A 19,433-nucleotide genomic window follows, 5' to 3' on the forward strand; every position below is an offset into this window, starting at 1 on the left:
CCACCTGGTCACCACTACATCAACAACAGAGCTCCCGTTCACGCCCACGTTATGAGCATTTTCTAAAATGCCTCGATCTCCCTTCCTGTATCGTTCCACTTCCGCAGCGACCTCCATTGCATTTTCGAAGGACAATAACGAAGGAACGCATGGACCGTTTTACAAACTAGCTAAAAATGTTGGCGTTCAAAATATGTATTCAAAGACTTGCAGAAATGTTCACGATTTTTCAAAACTAGCAGATGACCTTGTATCTGTATTGTATGATTGTGGCTCTATATTTAACGGTCTCCCACAGATATGTCCCCAGATTGAATGGGTGCGTGCGCCGTGCATACGCGTGTGTGCGCGCGTGTCTGCACTCATTCACCCGGTGGGCAGGTGTCACAGGCGGGCTGTCCAGATGACGCTTGGAAGGTGCCAAGGCTGCAGATGGTGGGCTTGGCGCTGCCGTGTGGACATTCATGGCCAGGTGGGCACTGGTACTCTACCACACAGAGACAATGACACAAGGCTCAGGCTCTAATTGGGTTTCTTTATGTGCCTTATGTAATGAAACACAGCATACCAATTCATCTCAAAGTACATTTGGGATAATTCAGCATGTACCAGCTGGTATAGCCATACCCTGCAGGAGTCAGAGGGCTGTGAGCAGAGGTTCTGCGACAACAGGTGTCCTTTTTATTGTAGAGCCTGCAGGGCTATTTTATGTGAGAATGGCACAAAATCTGTTCACACAAACGGCAGAAATAGCTGCACAGGGAGCATAAAACCACTTCAATAGCATGTGATTTATACAGTAAACTAAGCGTATAATATAGGCGCATCAGGACAAGCTACTGTGGGTGGTTTTATTTTTTCCTACCATGGCATGCGTACGGCATATTTCCGCTCGCCCGACTTACTGTAGAACAAATGCATCAGTTTTTAAATCACTTAAAAGCATATAAATACGAGCTTATAGGCACGGCCAAGGGAGCCACTAGCAGTGGTGGAAAGTAAGTACATTTGTCATTTACTTTAATTTCTTACTCGAGTATTTCCAATTTTCTGTACTTTTACTTCTACTCCACTATACATTTCAGAGGCAAATATTGTACTTTTACTCATACATTTTTAAAATAATTTACAATTATTTGAAAACTTTAGTTACTGTAGTTACTTTGTAGATTTTGATTATTATTACAAAACATACCTTAACCACTTCAGCTCTATACTGTATATACACATTTTGAAAATAGCTGATCTACAAGCTCACAATGCGTCGCGATGTGACACATTGTGAGCTTGTAGATCTGCTATTTTCAAAAGATGTTTATACATTTGATAACTTGAGATGGGACATTCTGCATAATGAGTACTTTTACTTTTGGTACTTTAAGTACATTTTGATAAGAATACTTACTCAAGTAAATTTTGAATTCAGGACGTTTACTTGTAACAGATATATTGCAGTATTGATACTTTCACTCAAGCACAAAATGTTAGTACCTTTTCCCACCACTGCTTACTGTAGAACCAATGGCATCACTTTTCAAATCACGTAAAAATATATAAATGCGGGCACGCCGACACGACAGCAAGATCTTAGGAGGCACGCCCAAGGGAGCCACCACTAGCCAAGTGGGCAAGCAATAGAGCGTCGCAGTCCCGCCCCCTTTCAGAACGACCAGAAGAGAATTTCCCATTCGTTTTTCCCATAGACATTTCAAAAAGTATTTATTTAAAGAAAAGTGTAAAAAAAAAAAGTATTTATTGTCATGATTTTGTCAACTCGGCTGTTGGCTTTGCCCGAGGCTTAAAGGTCCTTAAATCAATACGTTTTGATTGAAACGTCTATGGAAACATTAATGGGAAATTCTCTTCCAGTGCCCTCGCAGTGGGGCAGGACTGCGACGCTCAATAAGCCACGGACCTGGCTGATGTCCAGACACTGATCCAGGTGGACAGAACCATCCCTCTGGACAGAGGAGGTCGTCGGCAGAGGTCTGAGCCCAGGACGGGCAGTAGAATCCCGGGGAGCACGCTTCACACTCGGCCTCCGACTCAGCCCCAGACCTCCCCAGGAAGGTGCCTGTGTGTGTGTGTGGAGGAGACATTAATGCTGCAATTAAACTCAAGGCAACAGATGATTTTAAAGGATGGATATCCAGTTGTAACTGTTGCCACTATAAGTGATATAATTTGTTTATTTCTCTGAGACAAAGTTCATAATAAGGCTAAAATAAGTTCATAATTGTTATTATATATTTCTAAAAAGTAAGTTCATATTAAGAAGTTCATAGTTCAAGTCACATTCATGTTAAAACTATATGTCATGTCTTTCAAAGCATTACAACAACTTGACACAAAAAGTTGTTTAATGCTTTTATTTTGAAGGGTCAAAGCCTACAGTCTATTTTTTTTTTTGACAGGGACAAAGCTCATTAATCAACATGTCAGTTTTCACCTCAATGTAAATGGGCCAGAGTTAGCCAAAGCTAATTTCCATCTGTAGTCCCTGGGCAGGCAAATGAATGATAAAAGAAAGACAGTGTATAGTGTGCCAGCACACAACACCATGCGTTGATGCCATGTGTGCAATGTGCTAGCACCCAACACTGTCCGTACAAAAACACAATACAATACAGATAAAAGAAAGACAGAGTGTAGTGTGCCAGCACACAACACCATGCGTTGATGCCATGTGTGCATATGTGCTAGCACCCAACACTATGTCCATACAAAAACACAATACAATACACTACAGGAACAGATCAACATGGTACAGGGGACAGAACAACTACATAGTGAAGTGAATAATGACACCGGTGAGAAATACTAGATAGTGCTGATAGTTACTCATGATTACAAAGCCACATTCTGTGTCTCGTTTGGTCTGCTCTCACGTAAATTGGTACACAGGACTTTTGTATAAGCAATCAAGCCACAGAAGCAGCTAGAAGCAGCAGCTCCGGGTAACACTGGTCACAAAGAGACTGTTGTAATAAGAAGGATCACAAGACTGTCTAAAGTTTATAAGTAAGGGTTATAGAGCACCGAAGTCTGACGTCACTTTCAGTAGAGGGCGCCAGTCCACAGGTTCATGTATTTTTTTATTTGCATTGAAATCCCCATAGAGGGATTTTAGGTCGCTTCATATAAGAACTGCCTTTCTGTCAGGGTAGTGGCTGTGTGTCGTTAATAATGTCCATTAATATTTGATACAGCCAGTTTCTGGAGAAAATGGAATTAATGTGGCCGCAAAACCCTTGAAACTACAATGAAAGCAATGTCGCTGCTAATATACGTCAAGCCCAGCTGTCAACACATTGCGTTCCTGAGATTCCTCGTTGACGTAATCTCACCTGACTCGACTCGTAGTAACCACAAAACATTAAATATAAAAACAAAAACAAAAAACAACTTAATTAACATGTCAGTTTCTGTTGTACTACGGGCAATGCACTTCAAAATAAGATCTTTTTTCTTTTTGTATTATAAATATTATTCTCTGGTATTATCGGTATCGGCTATCACATAAATTGTGGTATCGGGATCGGATCGGAAACGAAAAAAGTGTATCGGGACATATAGTTTTCACGGTGGATTTGGAGGATTTGAAGACACCGTCAAATAAATCAGTATGAGGAAACCACTTGTGTCTGTCTGTGCTTCGAGGGAGTTAAACCAGTTAATGTGAAAAGATTAAAATTAAAATAAAAAAGTACGTGTGAGGTGTTATAATGTGGGACCAGGGTCTACATTTCTCAATGTAAGAGTAGGTAGAGTATTAACATACACCACGCATATTCATTAAAATACATTAGCATTCATTAAAATAAGATTGCAGCTTTTAACACTTAACTTTCAGTCTCCCTTCATTGCTTTTATGTCTTTGCATCATTATCGTACACACGCACCATTATCGTACACGCGCACCATTAACACACACACACGCACACGCACACACACACACACACACACACACACACACACACACACACACACACACACACACACACACACACACACACACACACACGCGCCATTACCATGCACTCGCGCCTGTGACAAATGATTCTGTGAATTAAATAGCTGTCTGACCATATTGACAGTTTTACTGTCCTGCCATTACGTTTTACAGCTTGCTCTATAGAGCTGCAGCTGTATAGTGTTTATATTGCCTCCAGGACCAGCAACACTGCACACAGTAGTGGGCAGACAGTAGAGCCCAGTACCTCTACTCAAGTATTGCACATAACACAATTATTTCAAAAATAGCAGATCTACAAGCTCACAACACATAGTATAAAACCTTTTACTTATTTTTTGTTTGTTTTTGTTAGTACATTTCTACATGATAGATAAAATAATAGGCTCACCAGGTTGAAAGTAGTTAAAGATCTTTTCTATAGGAACTGCTACTTTGAGTATTTCCATTTCATGCTACTTTCATGTTTATGCATATAGTCCACTACTTTGACAGCTTGTAGATGGGCTATACTTTTGTACTTTTACTCAAGTACAATGTTTACTTGTACTTATTGAGTAACAAATCTGAGTACGTTCTTCAATCACTACCAGCGTTGCAATTTACAATTTAGGCATTTAGCAGACGCTCTAAATCCAGAGCGACTTACAGTAAGCAAGAACAAAATATGCCGCAAGCACGGGAGCAGCGCGGACTAATGGCATGCTCCGTCGGAATTACATGCTGTCCCCAAAAATAGTCATCATGAATCATATATGTATGAAACCATGCGTATGCATAAGTTGAGCCTATATGCATACGCCTGCAAGGTCGTCGAGGCTATAAGTGCTACGGCAAGTGCTACGGGCTAAGATGGAGTCTGAAGAGGTGGGCTTTCAGGTTATTATAAGCGCCTCACCAAATGGGCTTGTTATGTAAATATTGGTAGTTGCAGGTTGCGGTGTTTGGGGCTTGTTTCTAAAGTGTAGTTGCTTTTTGGGCGTTCTTCCTATAAATATTGTTTAAACCAGTGGTTTTAGAATCAAGGACCGCCAAGTTGATATGAATTTGTCCACGGACCCCCACCCAAATCAGAAAATATTTTGTGCAGGGGACTACAAGCGCATGCGTCAGATTGTGCTGCGTTTGTAGATCGGCTTTTAGTCGCTTGTGTTCATAGACCTAGGGGTTAGTGGTTACTTATTTCTCACGCAGAATCTGACGTCACTGATCACCCCCCACAGACCACAGTATAGAGAGTATGCGCGTGACATCATCATCAAACCAGGAAGTTATGCAGGAACGCCTACTGAGTGGCTAAAAACTACTTTCTGGCCTTGACAGCCCATACATCCACACAGAAAAGTCATATCTGATTGCATTAAACAACATTAAACAATGTTAAACTCACTTTGCATGTTGCTTTGCCACTCGATGTGCCATTCACTTTAAGCATGCGCATACTCTCTATATATACCTGGAGGACAGAGGCTGGGCGTGGCGCTGCCCTCAGGACAGTAGTGTCCAGTGGGACACTGGTCTCCTCCGTGGGTCTGAGGCTGCCGGGCATCTGAGCCACCGCCAGGCAACGGAAACGTGCCATTTCCTGTACAGAGCGAGACAAATAGATCTTCATTGCATGTCGTTGTTTATTAGATTAGCCGGCCAACTAAAAGCCCAGCACCATTATGCCTTTCACTGCCTGAGAGACGCGTCCATCACACCAGGCAGACCAGCAGTCGGAGAGGACCGGAAAGTGTTCTGTCAAAGGGATATTTCACTTTCAATCATGTTTGTAACGTCAAACCCAATTTTTTACCATGACAGATTCATTGAAAACACCCGCCCGACTCCTCAGTGACTGATATCGTCCTTTATTTTATTTGAAAGTGAAATATATAGTACTACTAATTGATTCCTCCCCACACACATTTCTGTGTTGTCACTGCTGTTGTATCCTACTGACTCACCTGCCAGTGAGGAGCTCCCACGGGGAGGACGAAGGACAAATTAGCCATTGGCCCCACTGGCCCTTTGGGGAAATTGGACCACGCGGTACTAGGTTTGATGCCCTGGAAAGGGCTCCTGGGGCCCTTCATTGGCCATTGATTTTGTTAAATTTAGGTCAAAAAGATGATAAAAACAATTTATTTTTAACATTATTGTAAAATCTTGTGCTTGAAAAATGTTTAATAGTTAAAAAAAAAATTATAACACAAATCTTCTCCTCAGATGGAGGCCAAATACATTTTTGGGGGTGCTTGGCACGAAAAGGTTTGGGAAATACAGATTAGAAGGCATTTGTAGAATCTGCCTCGGGTCTTAATGGGTTAAAGAGTTCTAGAGAGCTGGGGGTCTCACCCTTTTTTTTATTTCAAGGACCCCTAGTTTGATACTGTAGTGTACACTGTAGCCTACAGTACAGTAGGCCTACAGTACAGCCAAATGGACCCTGAGTCCATATGGTTCTATACATGTGTACACTCTCTCCTTTGGTTCTTCACTGTGAATCATTTTGCTGGGGGGGGGGGCTGGGACCCCTAAGTCCCCGGACCCCACATTGAGAACCACAGTGTAATCTATACTACAGCACTGCTCAATCACAAGAATTGCAAAATGGTCGATGAAAGATTCATGCAAAGCAAGGGCGAGAGATCGAGTCTACATGCATATCATTCAACAAAAGAAAACCGGAGAATATATAGTGTTGAGCTGGCAGCATAATTTTTTTGTGCTTGTCGAAAGCATAAAAGTTCTTTGTGTCTTTCAGGGAATTTGTCTCTGAGATTTCACCATTTCTGGCGACAGACTGTGCGTGCTATCTTCTCTCCATTTAATGAATTGCTTGTCAGGTTGTGTTTCAAAGAGGGATTATAGGTTTTGTACTGTACCTCCCAAGAAGGCCCCTGAGACACAGTCTTTCTTCTAAACTATCTAGATTGCAGGAATGAAACGGTATATAAATCAGGAGTACATCGAGTGTCTGGACGATGTTCACGTCGGAGGCTCTGAGATGATGTTCAGCTAGTTAGAATAAGAGTCTCAGAGGTGCAACAGAACTGCTGAAAGGAACTTCAGCATGGAACTGTGTTTGTTTTGTTCATTTCATTACTGTTCTTCTTACCGCTTCTTGGTTTGGCAAGAAGTATGCTGCAGCCATTCATCATAGTACAGTAAAGACCATAATTCCCTAGGGCATTGATCACTATATTTCCACACTCACTCCAGAGGGCCACATTGCATAATACTAATTTTGTTCGTAAATTAATGCTCTACTTTGTCATTCTATGTCGTCACACAAAAGTATCAAAAATAGCCGATTTGCAAGCTCCAAATGTGTCGCACTGCGGCACATATGAAGCTTGTAGGTCTGCAATTTTTTGCAAATGTTTCATTGGAATCATTATTATTATTCATTTATTTTTGGCTATTTTTGGCTTTTTGGTGATATTACCTCAGGGGGTGATATAGTGGTGCAGTGGTGATATTACCCCAGGGGGTGGCGCTAGAGGCTCCCAGCAGACAGTAGAAGCCTGGGTTGCAGGGTGCAGAAGGAGACCAGAGGCCCTCTCGTGCACAGTAGTGACCCGGCAAACATGGCTGACACGCCGCTGAGGACACGCCCCCTGGAGCGGGAAAACATACATCAGGGTTTGGTAAAGCCTACATAATACATAAGAGCATCAAATATGAAAACCTCAAGAGAGTTGCTATTACATTACATTGCTATTTAGGCTACATATTACTGCACATAGGCCTACGTTTTTCTTTTTTTTTAAACAAACAACTAAACAGCCTAAATAAAAGTAACAGCAACACCTTCAGGTAGACCAGCCTCTCATATCCACGGTTCTCAAAGTGGGGGGCCGCAAACTTTAATTTATGCATTTATTTATTTATTTTGCTAGTGAATTATGGTGTGTGCACAGCAGATGGGAAGTGTGGCCGATGCTCATTAATGCATCAAGGAAGGCAATTATGTTGCTGCACAGTCAAATAGGTCTTCTATTCTAAGATAGCATCTTAAATAAATGTTTTGAAAATGAGGTAGCGCCTTGAAATGGGTCTGGATGACTTTGATTGAAACGTTTTTAATACAAATTGTTCCAATGGCATCTAAATGTAAGGTTGTAAGTGCTTATCGGTGTTGCCAGGATGAGGGGGTAGTTGGAAAAATAATCTCCCCTCCAAGGGGTACCTCTGGGCCAAAAAGCTTTGAGAACCCCCGTCTTATAATGTCACCTTCTATGTTGTTGAAGGTCCCCACAGGGCAGGGTGACATGTAGCCTGAACCCAGGGGGCAGTAGGACCCAGGAGGGCAGCGGCCTCCCTCTGGCTGGGGGTGAACGGAACCCTGGATACAGATGTAACTGAAGGAAGGATGGAGGTAGGATAGGAGAGGAGAGGAGAGGAGAGGAGAGGAGAGGAGAGGAGAGGAGAGGAGAGGAGGACTTATTTTGCTGATAACTATATTTAGTCTGTTTTGCCACCTCAGACACATGAAAAAAAGTGCGTGGCAGCGTGGGACCCCATCAAAGTATAAAGATATAAAGTATGAAGAATAAAGCATAAAGAGTAAAGAATAAGCATAAAGAATAAAGCAGAGGGGACATGCAGAGGGGCAGTATGTACAGTAGTACTAGTCAGGCATCTATTAAAAGGTGTGCCCAAAACGCTGTTCGCACCCAGGAACAAAAGGCACCAGCTACTACGTCACTGACACACTGCAACACACACTGCAACAACCCACTAAACACACTAACACGTCACAGACTTACCCTCCGCGTCGATCCATGGCTATCTCCTCATGTCGCGCAGCACGCCCACACTCAACATCACCCGCGTAAAAATTGTCATTGCACTGCCACTAAAGCCGCCTCCCGTCCAGACTCACAAACAATATCACTATCAATAATAAACACAAACACGCCACAAGCACCGACACCCCCGCCTAATTTGTTGCCAGGTCTATGAAAACAAGCCCAGAAAAAATGCCATTCAACACGCTACTTACAACTCGCTTACAATTCGCGGACCTGGCAACACTGCATCCTGTTTTCCCATTGGCTACGGTTGCTACAACACGCATTTGCACTGCATGCTGGGAGCAACACAGCTTAATGTAGGGGTCACCGATTGCTGTGCTACATCCCCCTCATGTTCTCACCACCCCGTTCGGCTACACCACACACACTAACCTACACAATTCTCCACATGCAACACCGGCCCCTTATTGGCTAGCCCCCTCACATGGCGATCCCCAGTCCCCACGCAGCAAAACACAGGCCAGCCAGCCACACACACACACCCACACACACACAACGGCCACGTTCGGAAATATCGCACTGAGCACACTGTGCAAATGCAATGCAAACTAATAGGCGAGTGTGCTTCGGTGCGGTATTTCCCAACGCGCCCATCTCATCGACACAACGCGCGCAGTCGGATGCCAAGCTCTTCCGCGCATTATTCCTTTCCCAGTCTCACCACACCACGGACTCATTGTAACCTCGCATCAGTGTCACTGCAGACACGTAATCACACTGTGGAGGATTTGTGACTGAGTGTGTGTGTGTGTGTGTGTGTGTGTGTGTGTGGTTTGATTTCAGCATGTTTTACACTGCACAGTTGCGCAGTGCACACCATGGGACAAATCGGCTTTTCACCCCCTGCCACTGTGCCCACAAACGCATGTACAAGAGGAAAACAATCTAAACATTATATACTAACGTCAGCATCGGGCAGATTAACACACACAAGCGTTATTAGTTGAGTTTTCTTATTGAAGTGCCTCTGAATTGTAACTGTGCGTTTATGTCAGTCAGCGATGCGATCCGTTGTTATTCAGCCACCAGCAGCACCATACGCACGGACTGGAGAGAGGCGACGTGTTTCTCTCCCTTCGGCTCATGTAGCCCTCATTGTAACTACAAATATTGTTCCCGAAGAAACAATGTGGGGTCACTGCAATCCAAAAGATTGTAGGCCTACTATAATGCAGTCAAGGTCCCCACAAAAATATACTACAGTATGTTCTGCTCCATTCTCAACATCTTTTGGTTTCCAAAAACAGTAACTTATTGTAAGTAAACAAAAACAGTAAAAAGCAGTTTCATGTGTGCTTATTTTAATTTAATTTAATTTGCTTTGATGTGAAAATAAAATACAACAAATAATAATAATACCCATCCGTTAATACATGTGAAGGGCACAATACTGGGTTTAAAAACACAGCTGAAACATGAAGTGGAGTCTGTCAAATCTCGCAATTTCCTTCTTCCCATTGCGCTGCAACGGAACTAGGATGAGCCGCCCGAAGGGCGGCGAAATTCTAGTACAGTACAAAGGACATGTGATGAAAGTATGAAGAGGAGGGGGATGAAGAAGAAAAGACATATTGTGTTATATATGCAGATCAATGTAGCTCAGATACTTTTTTCTATGTACATAGCTGTAGCTTGTCAAGCTACTGCCATGGGGAGCTACTTGTAGCTTGTACAAGCTACGCTTTCGAAGTACAGTAGCTGACCCCAATACTGCATACAAAGGACATGTGTGACGAAATGATAAAGAGGAATGGGGATGAAGAAGAGCATATTGTGATGCAAGAGGCGGAAAGAAAAGGCATGTCGGAGGTGATGAATGGAGGAGACACAATGGTGCCACGGAGGTTTAATTAGCAGGCAGCTGGCAGGACACAATGAATAGCAGCAGATAGAGAGCCTCATCTCTCATGGTCTGCGTGTGAACATGATACGTGTGAGTGGAGTAATGGAGGTGCTTCTAGCTAAATCCATTTCATTGAATATGGAAAAACTCATAGATTTTTCCTTCGTTTTTTTAAAATAAATCGATTTTGGGGGGGGGATTATATATTGATGCGGTCGGGCAGAAACCTATTATTTCCATATTTTAACCTGTTGTACTGTACTTGATCATCCTGGACCTACGGTGTCACACAAGAGCATCAAAAGTAGCAGATCCTTGAGCTCGAAATGCTGCGTGAAGTGACGTGTTTGAGCTTGCAAAGAAAACAGTTTTGGACAGAGACAATATATATAAAACAAGAATGACACGCGTATCATTAACACCTTGCTTGCCCGGAACTATTTAATCCATGTGCCCATCATTTATAGCGCCCGGACCACTTTTACCGGCGCACCGGAAGTTGGTGTGCATGTCTGTGTAGCAGCTAACAATAGCCACACCACTCTAGAGTCGATCGACAACAACGGGAGGTAAGAATAAATCTATCGCGACTAGCGACTGGACCGCCGTCTAACACAGGATCTTTTTTCAGAATTAGACGGGATGATTTAGATCGGGAGTTATGATTGTTTTAAGATTTTCGTTTTCGTCAGTTAAACAGGCAGGGAACATTTTCGATGACGTGTCACTGTTTGACACGTGATCGGATTGGGCAACAAGCGCTCCTAGGCTGTGGAGCGAAGCGATCGGTTAATCATTAATCTCTGTCCTATTTATCAATCTCCGGCTTGGGCACTTGACCATAACCTTGAACTTGACGGAGATCTCCGCCCCGGGCCTCCATGGTGTTAATTAACACATTCCCTCCCGTTACTATAGGTGGGATCGTGAGGCCAGAGCCAGTGTGATGCGCGAAAAACATACTTATACCTACTACAGTTATTTTAAAACTTTAGTTACTAGTTACTGTGTATATTTTGATTATTACAAAACATACCATACAGTAGTTCTACATTGCAGTATTGATACCTTTACTTAAGTATAAAATGTGTGTACTTTTTCCACCCCTGGTTCCTGTGCTTACCCAGGAGAGCAGTCCCCGGTGGGGGAGGCCAGGCCAGAGGAGCTGCAATATTTCCCTGGAGGACAGCGCTCGCACCCCGCCTCTCCGGACACCCCTGTCTGCCCAGCCAAGGTGCCAGCTGGGCAGGGGAACGCCACAGCAGACTGTGTGCCTGGGATCAGGAATTATACACTTTAGAACACACACACACAGATGGTACAGCAGGACCGCACCCAACACAAGTGTTTATCACAACCGAACTAATCGTGAATGTCACATTGTGTCTGTTTATCAGAACATAACTGATTGTCAAAGTCAGACTTACAAAAAGTGTTTACGGCCAAATGTTACATATCTCTGCTGTCGGACAGATATCAGCTATGTCCAAAATATTCACTTTTCAGGAAATGAAAACCAAGTTGTTTTTTCTTTAGAACAACGCAATCATTTTGTGCCGCGCTGAGCTTGTACAGTTTTTGAAGTTTTGTCACAACTGCTGATTTAGAAGCCATCTTTTTAATTGGCCGCGTGTCTTGAGTGGATAAAATACACTAGTGAGCGACCTGAGTGTACAAAATGAATGCCCCATGGGGAGAACACGGCAACATTGTGTTGGAGTGGCTACACTCGCTCAGCCTCGTCTCACCTGGTGGACAGTAGTGTCCTTGGGGACAAGGCACAGGGGTGACAGTCCCAGATACGCGTCTGGTGTCCTCATCCACTGTGCCAGGACAGTAAGAACCAGCTGGACACGTCATGCACTCAGCCTGTGGAGCACACGAGTTAAACGTTCCTCCGTGGAATGCAAATAACGGCAACATCGTCACTGTCGGGCAGAAACCTCCCATATTTAAACTTTTTGTGTGTTTTTATTTTATTTTAATTTGTAAATTAACGTCCTGTAGGTATCATGAATGAAAGCTTTGAGCGTGTAGATCTGCTACATTTTGTATACCGGTAATGAGGTTTCCACCTAACAGATATGAAATATTTAACGCAGAAATCTGTACGTTTTATGTACTCCCCCGACGGGGATATGTAAAATCGTAAATGGTGCATTTATATAGCACTCTGATTGTGCATGACATTCACCCATTCACATTCATTCAGAGGACAGGAAACCATGCAAGACACCAATCTGCTCATTTTTTTCAGAGGGTTTCAGAGTCCTGCTCAAGAACACTTCGACACAAACTCTGGGAGAGCCTGGGATCGAACTGAAGCGACCGCTCTACCTCCTGAGCCAGAGCCACTGCTGCGCCTACTTCTGCACTAAGTAACAATTACTGTAACATCTATCTCAAGAAGGAGATTCCAAACATCTACAGGTCTACAGTGTGTCTCTTTGGCCGTATGAGCTTCAGCCAGGACTAGCACTGTCAAGTCACCAGGGTTTAAAATGTCTTAGTCTCGCGTGGCCAGACTGTTGCCCCTCGCAATTTTCAAATGCTTCCGTCATACAGTCTGGAGCAACGGAAGCTCTATCGATAAGCGATAAATTGGAAGTGGAGCCTCCTCCCCACTTCCGTTTCGTCTTCACAGTCGCGCAAATGTCCATCCATCCATCCATCTTCAACCGCTTATCCGTAGTCGGGCCGCGGGGGCAACAGCTCCACCAGAGTGTTCCAGACTTCCCTCTCCAGAGCAACATTAGTGACTTCCTCCTGGGGGATCCCGAGACATTCCAAGGCCAGTGAGTCGATGTGTTTCCTTCAACTGAGCCTTGGTCTGACCATAGGTGAGAGTTGAGACCATAGGTGAGAGTAGGGGAGTAGGAACAGAGGACAGAGAGCTTTGCCTTCTGGCTCAACTATATTTTGGTCACCCTAATATAAATATAAATCATCTATGCATATAATAGCTTGCTGCTTAGCAGAAATGGAAATAAAATAAAATGTAAAGATATTTTAAAATATATTTTCGTGAACGGAAATGGCAGCTTCCTTACTCAGATTTCGGGAGGTGTAGTTCCAGACTCTATAGCATTCAGAGATTGTGGAAGAGTTGTCTGGCTAGTGGCTACGCAAGATTAAAAATGTCTCATTGAGTTGGGACTGAGAGACCACCTCCAGCCATGAGAGACCACTCCTTTAACATGATCTAGTATTACATCATGTTAAAGGAGTAGTTCAACCAAATGTATATTTTTTAATCAATTACACACACATGAAGCCTTGAATAAAGTTAATAAAGAGTTTTTTCAGTAGGAGACTCTGCTGGGCATCAAATTATTGGCATAGGAATGGGACAAAAACACAAACTTTCAAGGTTTCATGGGGTGTGTATGTAATTGATACCATTTATTTGATAAACTACTCCTTTAACATACTAAACTTTATTAGCATTATGTTGTATTCATTAAAATAACTTCCAAATTGCAGCTCTCTCATTTGTTATAAAGCTCAGATAGTAGTCGTGGCTGGAGAGTGGTTGTTCAGTAGTGTTGGGACCCGAATTTCATTTATCAGCTTCAATTTGTATACTGTTGCAACTTTGTCAGCACATTTGTTTTGGTTCATCACTCCCAATTTTACTTGTTTGTTTATCTACGAGATTTCTCTCATGAGATTTCTCTGCATCCAATTGGAAATGAGCTGAAAATGTCTCTTCTGTTTGCTAATGTGCTGGAGAGACGGGGAGACTCTTACTGGACCAACACTCTATATAGCAATCAGGAATAAAGGGGTTCCGCCGCACCTCTAGACAAATTAAGGCTGGTCTGGCCCATCTCAGGAGCAGGACTGCTAAGTATGAAGAATGAAAGCACTGGAGCAAGCTCAAACAATGGGCTCTAACCTCGAAGCACACACGTCATTTTGAAAATAACTTGGGCCCCGTCCCTACTTCCTTCACAGGTGTTACCGCTGATACTAATGAAGGCTCTGTTCCATTCTGAGTGTGCTGCTATTCAGAGTAGTATAAAAGAGAGTATTGCACTCCCGTTGACTCTCATTGTAACAATGGAATGCGGAAGTGCTCATTCTATCTCAATGGAATAGTTCCAGCCATAGGAGCAATGTTTGGAACTATCGCCCATAGGCACCCGCTTTGCAGCGAGATCAAAGCGTGTCACCACTCTCTTACTACATTACTCTGCTGCTATTGTGCATGCTGGCTCACTGGAAACACTCTACACTGCTACACAGTGGGTCTCAAAGTGTCCTTGAGTGGGTTCCAAATGGCTCCATACGGGTGTGTAACTCTCAGAGTTATGGGGGTACTTGAAATTAAAAAGTTTTAGAACCACTGCACACTAAATGAAGCCTTAATTGAAGTAGAAGTAGGAAAAGTTATTCTGTGTGCATATAGCCGTTTTAATATCAGGTTAAAGTTATTCTGTGTGCATATAGCCGTTTTAATATCAGGTTAAAGTTATTCTGTGTGCATAGAGCCGTTTTAATCAGGTTATAACTGTTATTAAAAAGGCTTTAAACGTCAGAGCTTGCTCCAGTGCCTTCCTTCGTCACTCTATAGCCATCATTGCTATCAGAATAGTGCTATTTAACACAATATCACTTACTGCAGCTTTAAGGTACTACCATAATATTTAACAATTCATTAAAAAAAAGTGCAGTTTTAGCCGTTGGTATACCTCCGCAGTGTAGCTTTATAGGTTCAGATTATTCTGATGGTCGTGGTCAATTATCCCTGGTTAATGATACGTGATGTGAGGTTGTCTGGGGATCCGCCGAGTGTAGAAGATTGGCCTGGTGTAACAATCTAAATGTAGAAATAAGTGTTGAACATTGGGAGAGGGCTTGCTACAAAGCCCAAACACAGACGATCAATACCAGATACAAGTTACTACAATACAAATGGCTGATGCGAACGTATATATTGCTCATTCTCTACTTAATCATTTTGATCCTAATATACCAGACCGATGTGTAAAGTGCAACGAGGAGAAAGGTACATCATTTCACTGTTTATGGCAATGCCCAGAGATCATGACGTTTTGGAAAGAAGTACTTGGTATATTATCCCAGATAATCTCAGAGGATATTCCTATTTGTCCTTAAAGGTATATTCAGTGATTTGACTTAATTCAAATATCACTTATTTTTTCTTTTTTTCTGGATAATCCTCCCTACTATAGAGTGTGCTGACCATATAAGGAGTTCCTCCCTGTCCCCAGTGAGCCCCTGGGGTCAAAAAACCCTAGTTTCAGTTTTGGTGGTGGGTGGCAAAGCCTTCATCCAATCAGGATGAGAGGGGCCTTCCTCCAATCATGATCGAGTGGGGGCGGGCCTTGGTGCACATGCTGTTGGCCTGTTGCACTTCCCCCCACTGTAGAGCGTGCATGTGCACATTTTGTTACCGGGGCGGACTGGGTGGTTTTCCAAATCACTCAAATCACTGAATGCTCCTTTAACTGTGTATCACTATCTTGGGTATATTTCTTAATAACTTCAAAGTTAACAGTACTTTCTTCTCCAGGCTAAACATACAATGGCACTCTTTTGGAAAAATCCAGACAAACCAGACAATCAAGCAAAGCAATGGTACAAAGAACTGTCAAATTGTCTTGCACTAGAGAAATTTACTTTAGCCATAAAAGGGAAATGTGATGACTTTCAAGAAAAATGGGGACAGTAATGTGGGGAAAATGGTGACCATAGCCGTTTTGTTAGTTTTTTATTTTTATTTTTTATTGTTGAGGTTTGTTTGTTATGATTGTCTTTATTCCCCTACTTTGTTGTTATTGTGTCCGTTTGTGTGTCTGCTATGTTTGAATTGTTTCAGGACATTTTATTATTATTAAGAGAGCTATAACTGTAATGTTTTATATCATTGAAAAAATGTCAATAAATATATTGTTAAAAAGAATCTATTCAGTAAAGGAAAGCACGCACAAAGCCTGGAGCAGCAAACTGTGGTTCATAAAATAGACGGTCCAATCACTCATTTATATTTTTGCATGCTGACTATTTAGCTTTTTTTGTGGCTGAATGACAACAGGGATTTAAGGAATGCTGCAGTACATCTCCCTACCTGCCCAGCCAAGTCTTGGTAGGCCCCAGGCATGCAGGGCACTGGGCTGGCACTGCCTGGGGGGCACATGTTCCCCGGCAAGCACTGCAGAGAGGCGGGCAGGCTGCTGCTGTGTCTGTGTGGACAGTAAGACCCTGCCGGGCACACATGTGAAGGGAGAGAGAGCCCTCTGCTGGAGCAAAGGAACCCTGCAAGACAAGACAGGAAATAATTATATTATACACAAGGCAGTGAAGGCAACCAGGCATGGCCATTTTATTTGCATAGCACATTTCAACAACAACTCAATTCAATGTGCTTTACACAGAACACGACAAACACGATTATACAATCACATTAGGGTGCATAGAACAAAATAAGTTAATATAACGTAACATTTTGTGCAGAAGAATTACATAGAAACAGAGACCTAAAAAAATATTTAATTCATTCATTCATTCATTCTTCCAAAACCAGTGTTTTTCAGGCAAGACCCTTATTTTGAAGACCCACCGGGACTCAAGACGTGAACTAGATTCTGAACTAGAATTCTTCATTCTTCTTTAATTATGGACCATTGTATAAAGCTATCCGCTGTGAAGCATTGGATTAGTCTTGACAGAGATCTCCGTCAGGGAATGTTAATATAATGTCTCTGTCGGGTGGAAACCTCATGTGTAGAAAACAGTTACTTTTCAGGATTCAAATTAAAAAATCGTTCAAAATGCGTTGCTTTGTGCTGTGTTTCGAGCATGTGGTTCTGCTACTTCGGATGCCTTTGTGTGACACTGTAGTCTGATTTACGAGAAAAACAACAAACAAACACAGAAAGTTGGAGATAAGAGGTTTCTGTATGACCGACATCTACAATACATAAAAATGTGTACAATGTGGGACCAACCTGGAGGACAAATCAGGCAGTCGGATATCTGAGTGTTCCTGGTCTTGTTGCTGTAATGCCCAAGTGGACAGGGGAATGGCACCGACGAGCCCTGAGGACAGTAGTGTCCCTCGGGACACCTGTCCCCAGTGAGCCCTCCATCCTGCGGCGTAGCTGACCGAGCGGCAGAGAGGCAGTAGTAGCCAGCGTCACACTGGCCTGTCACCCTGGCCTGCCCGGGCCAAGCACAGAATGAGCCTGGTTGGAGGAGAAATCAATATTAAATATGTGTAGCTACATTGCTTCATCCTGTAAATGCAGTAGATCAGGTTGACCCCTCTTGAGCCCTGTAAAACCTATAAAAACTGCATTTGCAGTTTCCTTTTACGATATAGTGCCTCCTCATTATTTGCCATTTCCAAAGCTGAACGAGTGGGATAATGGTCCTTTAAGTGAGCGTCTGTTTGCACATTACATCGGAATGAAACCGCAGAGCAGGGCCAGGTCATCGATCTGCAGCCAGCTGTGCTGCGAGCTGCATCATTAACAGACTGTTTTTCCTCCATTTATGTTGAGATATGTTCCTGTGTGCAGACTTTACTTTCCCTGTGGATTTTTTTTTTTTTACCTTTGAAGATTATGCTGTGTTTTTTTCTCTTTTTTTTGCACCTTTATGTCTAATCATGCGTTAACACTTTCACATCTTATGCTTAAGCTCATGTACATGTATCTGCTGGTCTTACGCTACAGCATGTTCATTCATTCATTCAAGTTTTATTTATTCTCTAAATTAAATTAAACTCATTTTCAGTGTCGTCGAGTAATACAATATCATATAGAAAAACATCACAATACATCAGAGGATCAGGAAAAGGAAAACAAAAGGTATACATGTGAATTACATAAATTACAAATAGAAGACACATTTCAAAACGATTTAAAAACAGTTACATATTGTGGGGATCTGTATGCTCACCAAGGTTGTAAAACGACTGAGGGGTACCAATGTGGTCAATTTTAATGTAGTTTGCAGGTCATTCCATGTATTAGGGCCACAGAAGCTAAAAGCAAGTCGAATCGATGAGTGATAAAGAGTGGGTCTAGGGATTAAGAGTGGATGTGTACATAATGTAGATTTGTTGAGTTCTCTTTGACATAATGTTTGAATCTTCTTCCCCTGCTGTGTCTCTCCATGACCCCCCGCCCTCACCCACAACCCTCCCTCTTTTTCTTCTCCCCTTTGAGAACATGAGGGAGAAACTAATCTCACAGGACCACGCAGGAAACAAGCCCTGAGGGCTTTTAAGTGGTTATCCTTTTACCATTATTGTATAACTGTACCTTGTAATACAGTATTCAATGGATCAATGGGCTATATGTATAGGTGTTACGGAGTTCTTTCCAAAATGGCATGTGTGCATATAGCCTATAAAGGTGATTCTGATCGTTAATATTTAACCTGCAGGGCAGGGCAGACAGTCCTCGGGCTGGGACATCCTGGTGTGAGGGTTGACAGAGCCGGCTGGACATGGATGCTGATGTCCGTCCCCCGTCCCCGTGGGACAATAGTGACCGGCTGGACATCCAGAGCTCTGGGACAGGGAGCCGTTACCACTGGGGCAGTAGGACCTTATTGGGGGGAAAAAAATCAGACAATGTGTATATAAAAAGGTAGCTCTCCAATTTCACCGACACGTGGGACACCGACAAGTGTTGGAAAGCTTCTGTTGCCGAAAATCTGCTGTTGAATGGGCGGTGGGTACACTGTCGCGTTGGGTCACAAGTTGTATGTAAGCGTCGAAAGGCCGACCGAGTATGCTTGATCGGCTTCCGAGCCTCGGATAGCAGCGGGCTTGTGT

General features: G+C 42.9%; 1 protein-coding gene across 1 annotated transcript in view; it reads right to left on the reverse strand.

Moving 5' to 3' along the window:
• Positions 1-19,433, reverse strand: part of LOC306931991 (uncharacterized protein) — a 202,584-nt gene that overhangs the window by 110,725 nt on the left and 72,426 nt on the right. The window contains exons 44-53 of the mRNA XM_079513696.1: positions 19,034-19,203; positions 17,596-17,832; positions 16,716-16,903; positions 12,370-12,490; positions 11,745-11,895; positions 8,195-8,322; positions 7,444-7,578; positions 5,430-5,558; positions 1,916-2,074; positions 371-487 (exon numbers count right to left, since the gene is read on the reverse strand). Of these exons, the coding sequence (XP_079369822.1) occupies positions 371-487; positions 1,916-2,074; positions 5,430-5,558; positions 7,444-7,578; positions 8,195-8,322; positions 11,745-11,895; positions 12,370-12,490; positions 16,716-16,903; positions 17,596-17,832; positions 19,034-19,203 (1,535 nt within the window). The remainder of the gene's footprint in view (positions 1-370; positions 488-1,915; positions 2,075-5,429; positions 5,559-7,443; positions 7,579-8,194; positions 8,323-11,744; positions 11,896-12,369; positions 12,491-16,715; positions 16,904-17,595; positions 17,833-19,033; positions 19,204-19,433) is intronic.

This window comes from Electrona antarctica (genome assembly GCF_951216825.1).
Source record: "Electrona antarctica genome assembly, chromosome: 11".
Taxonomy (NCBI): Eukaryota; Metazoa; Chordata; class Actinopteri; order Myctophiformes; family Myctophidae; genus Electrona; species Electrona antarctica.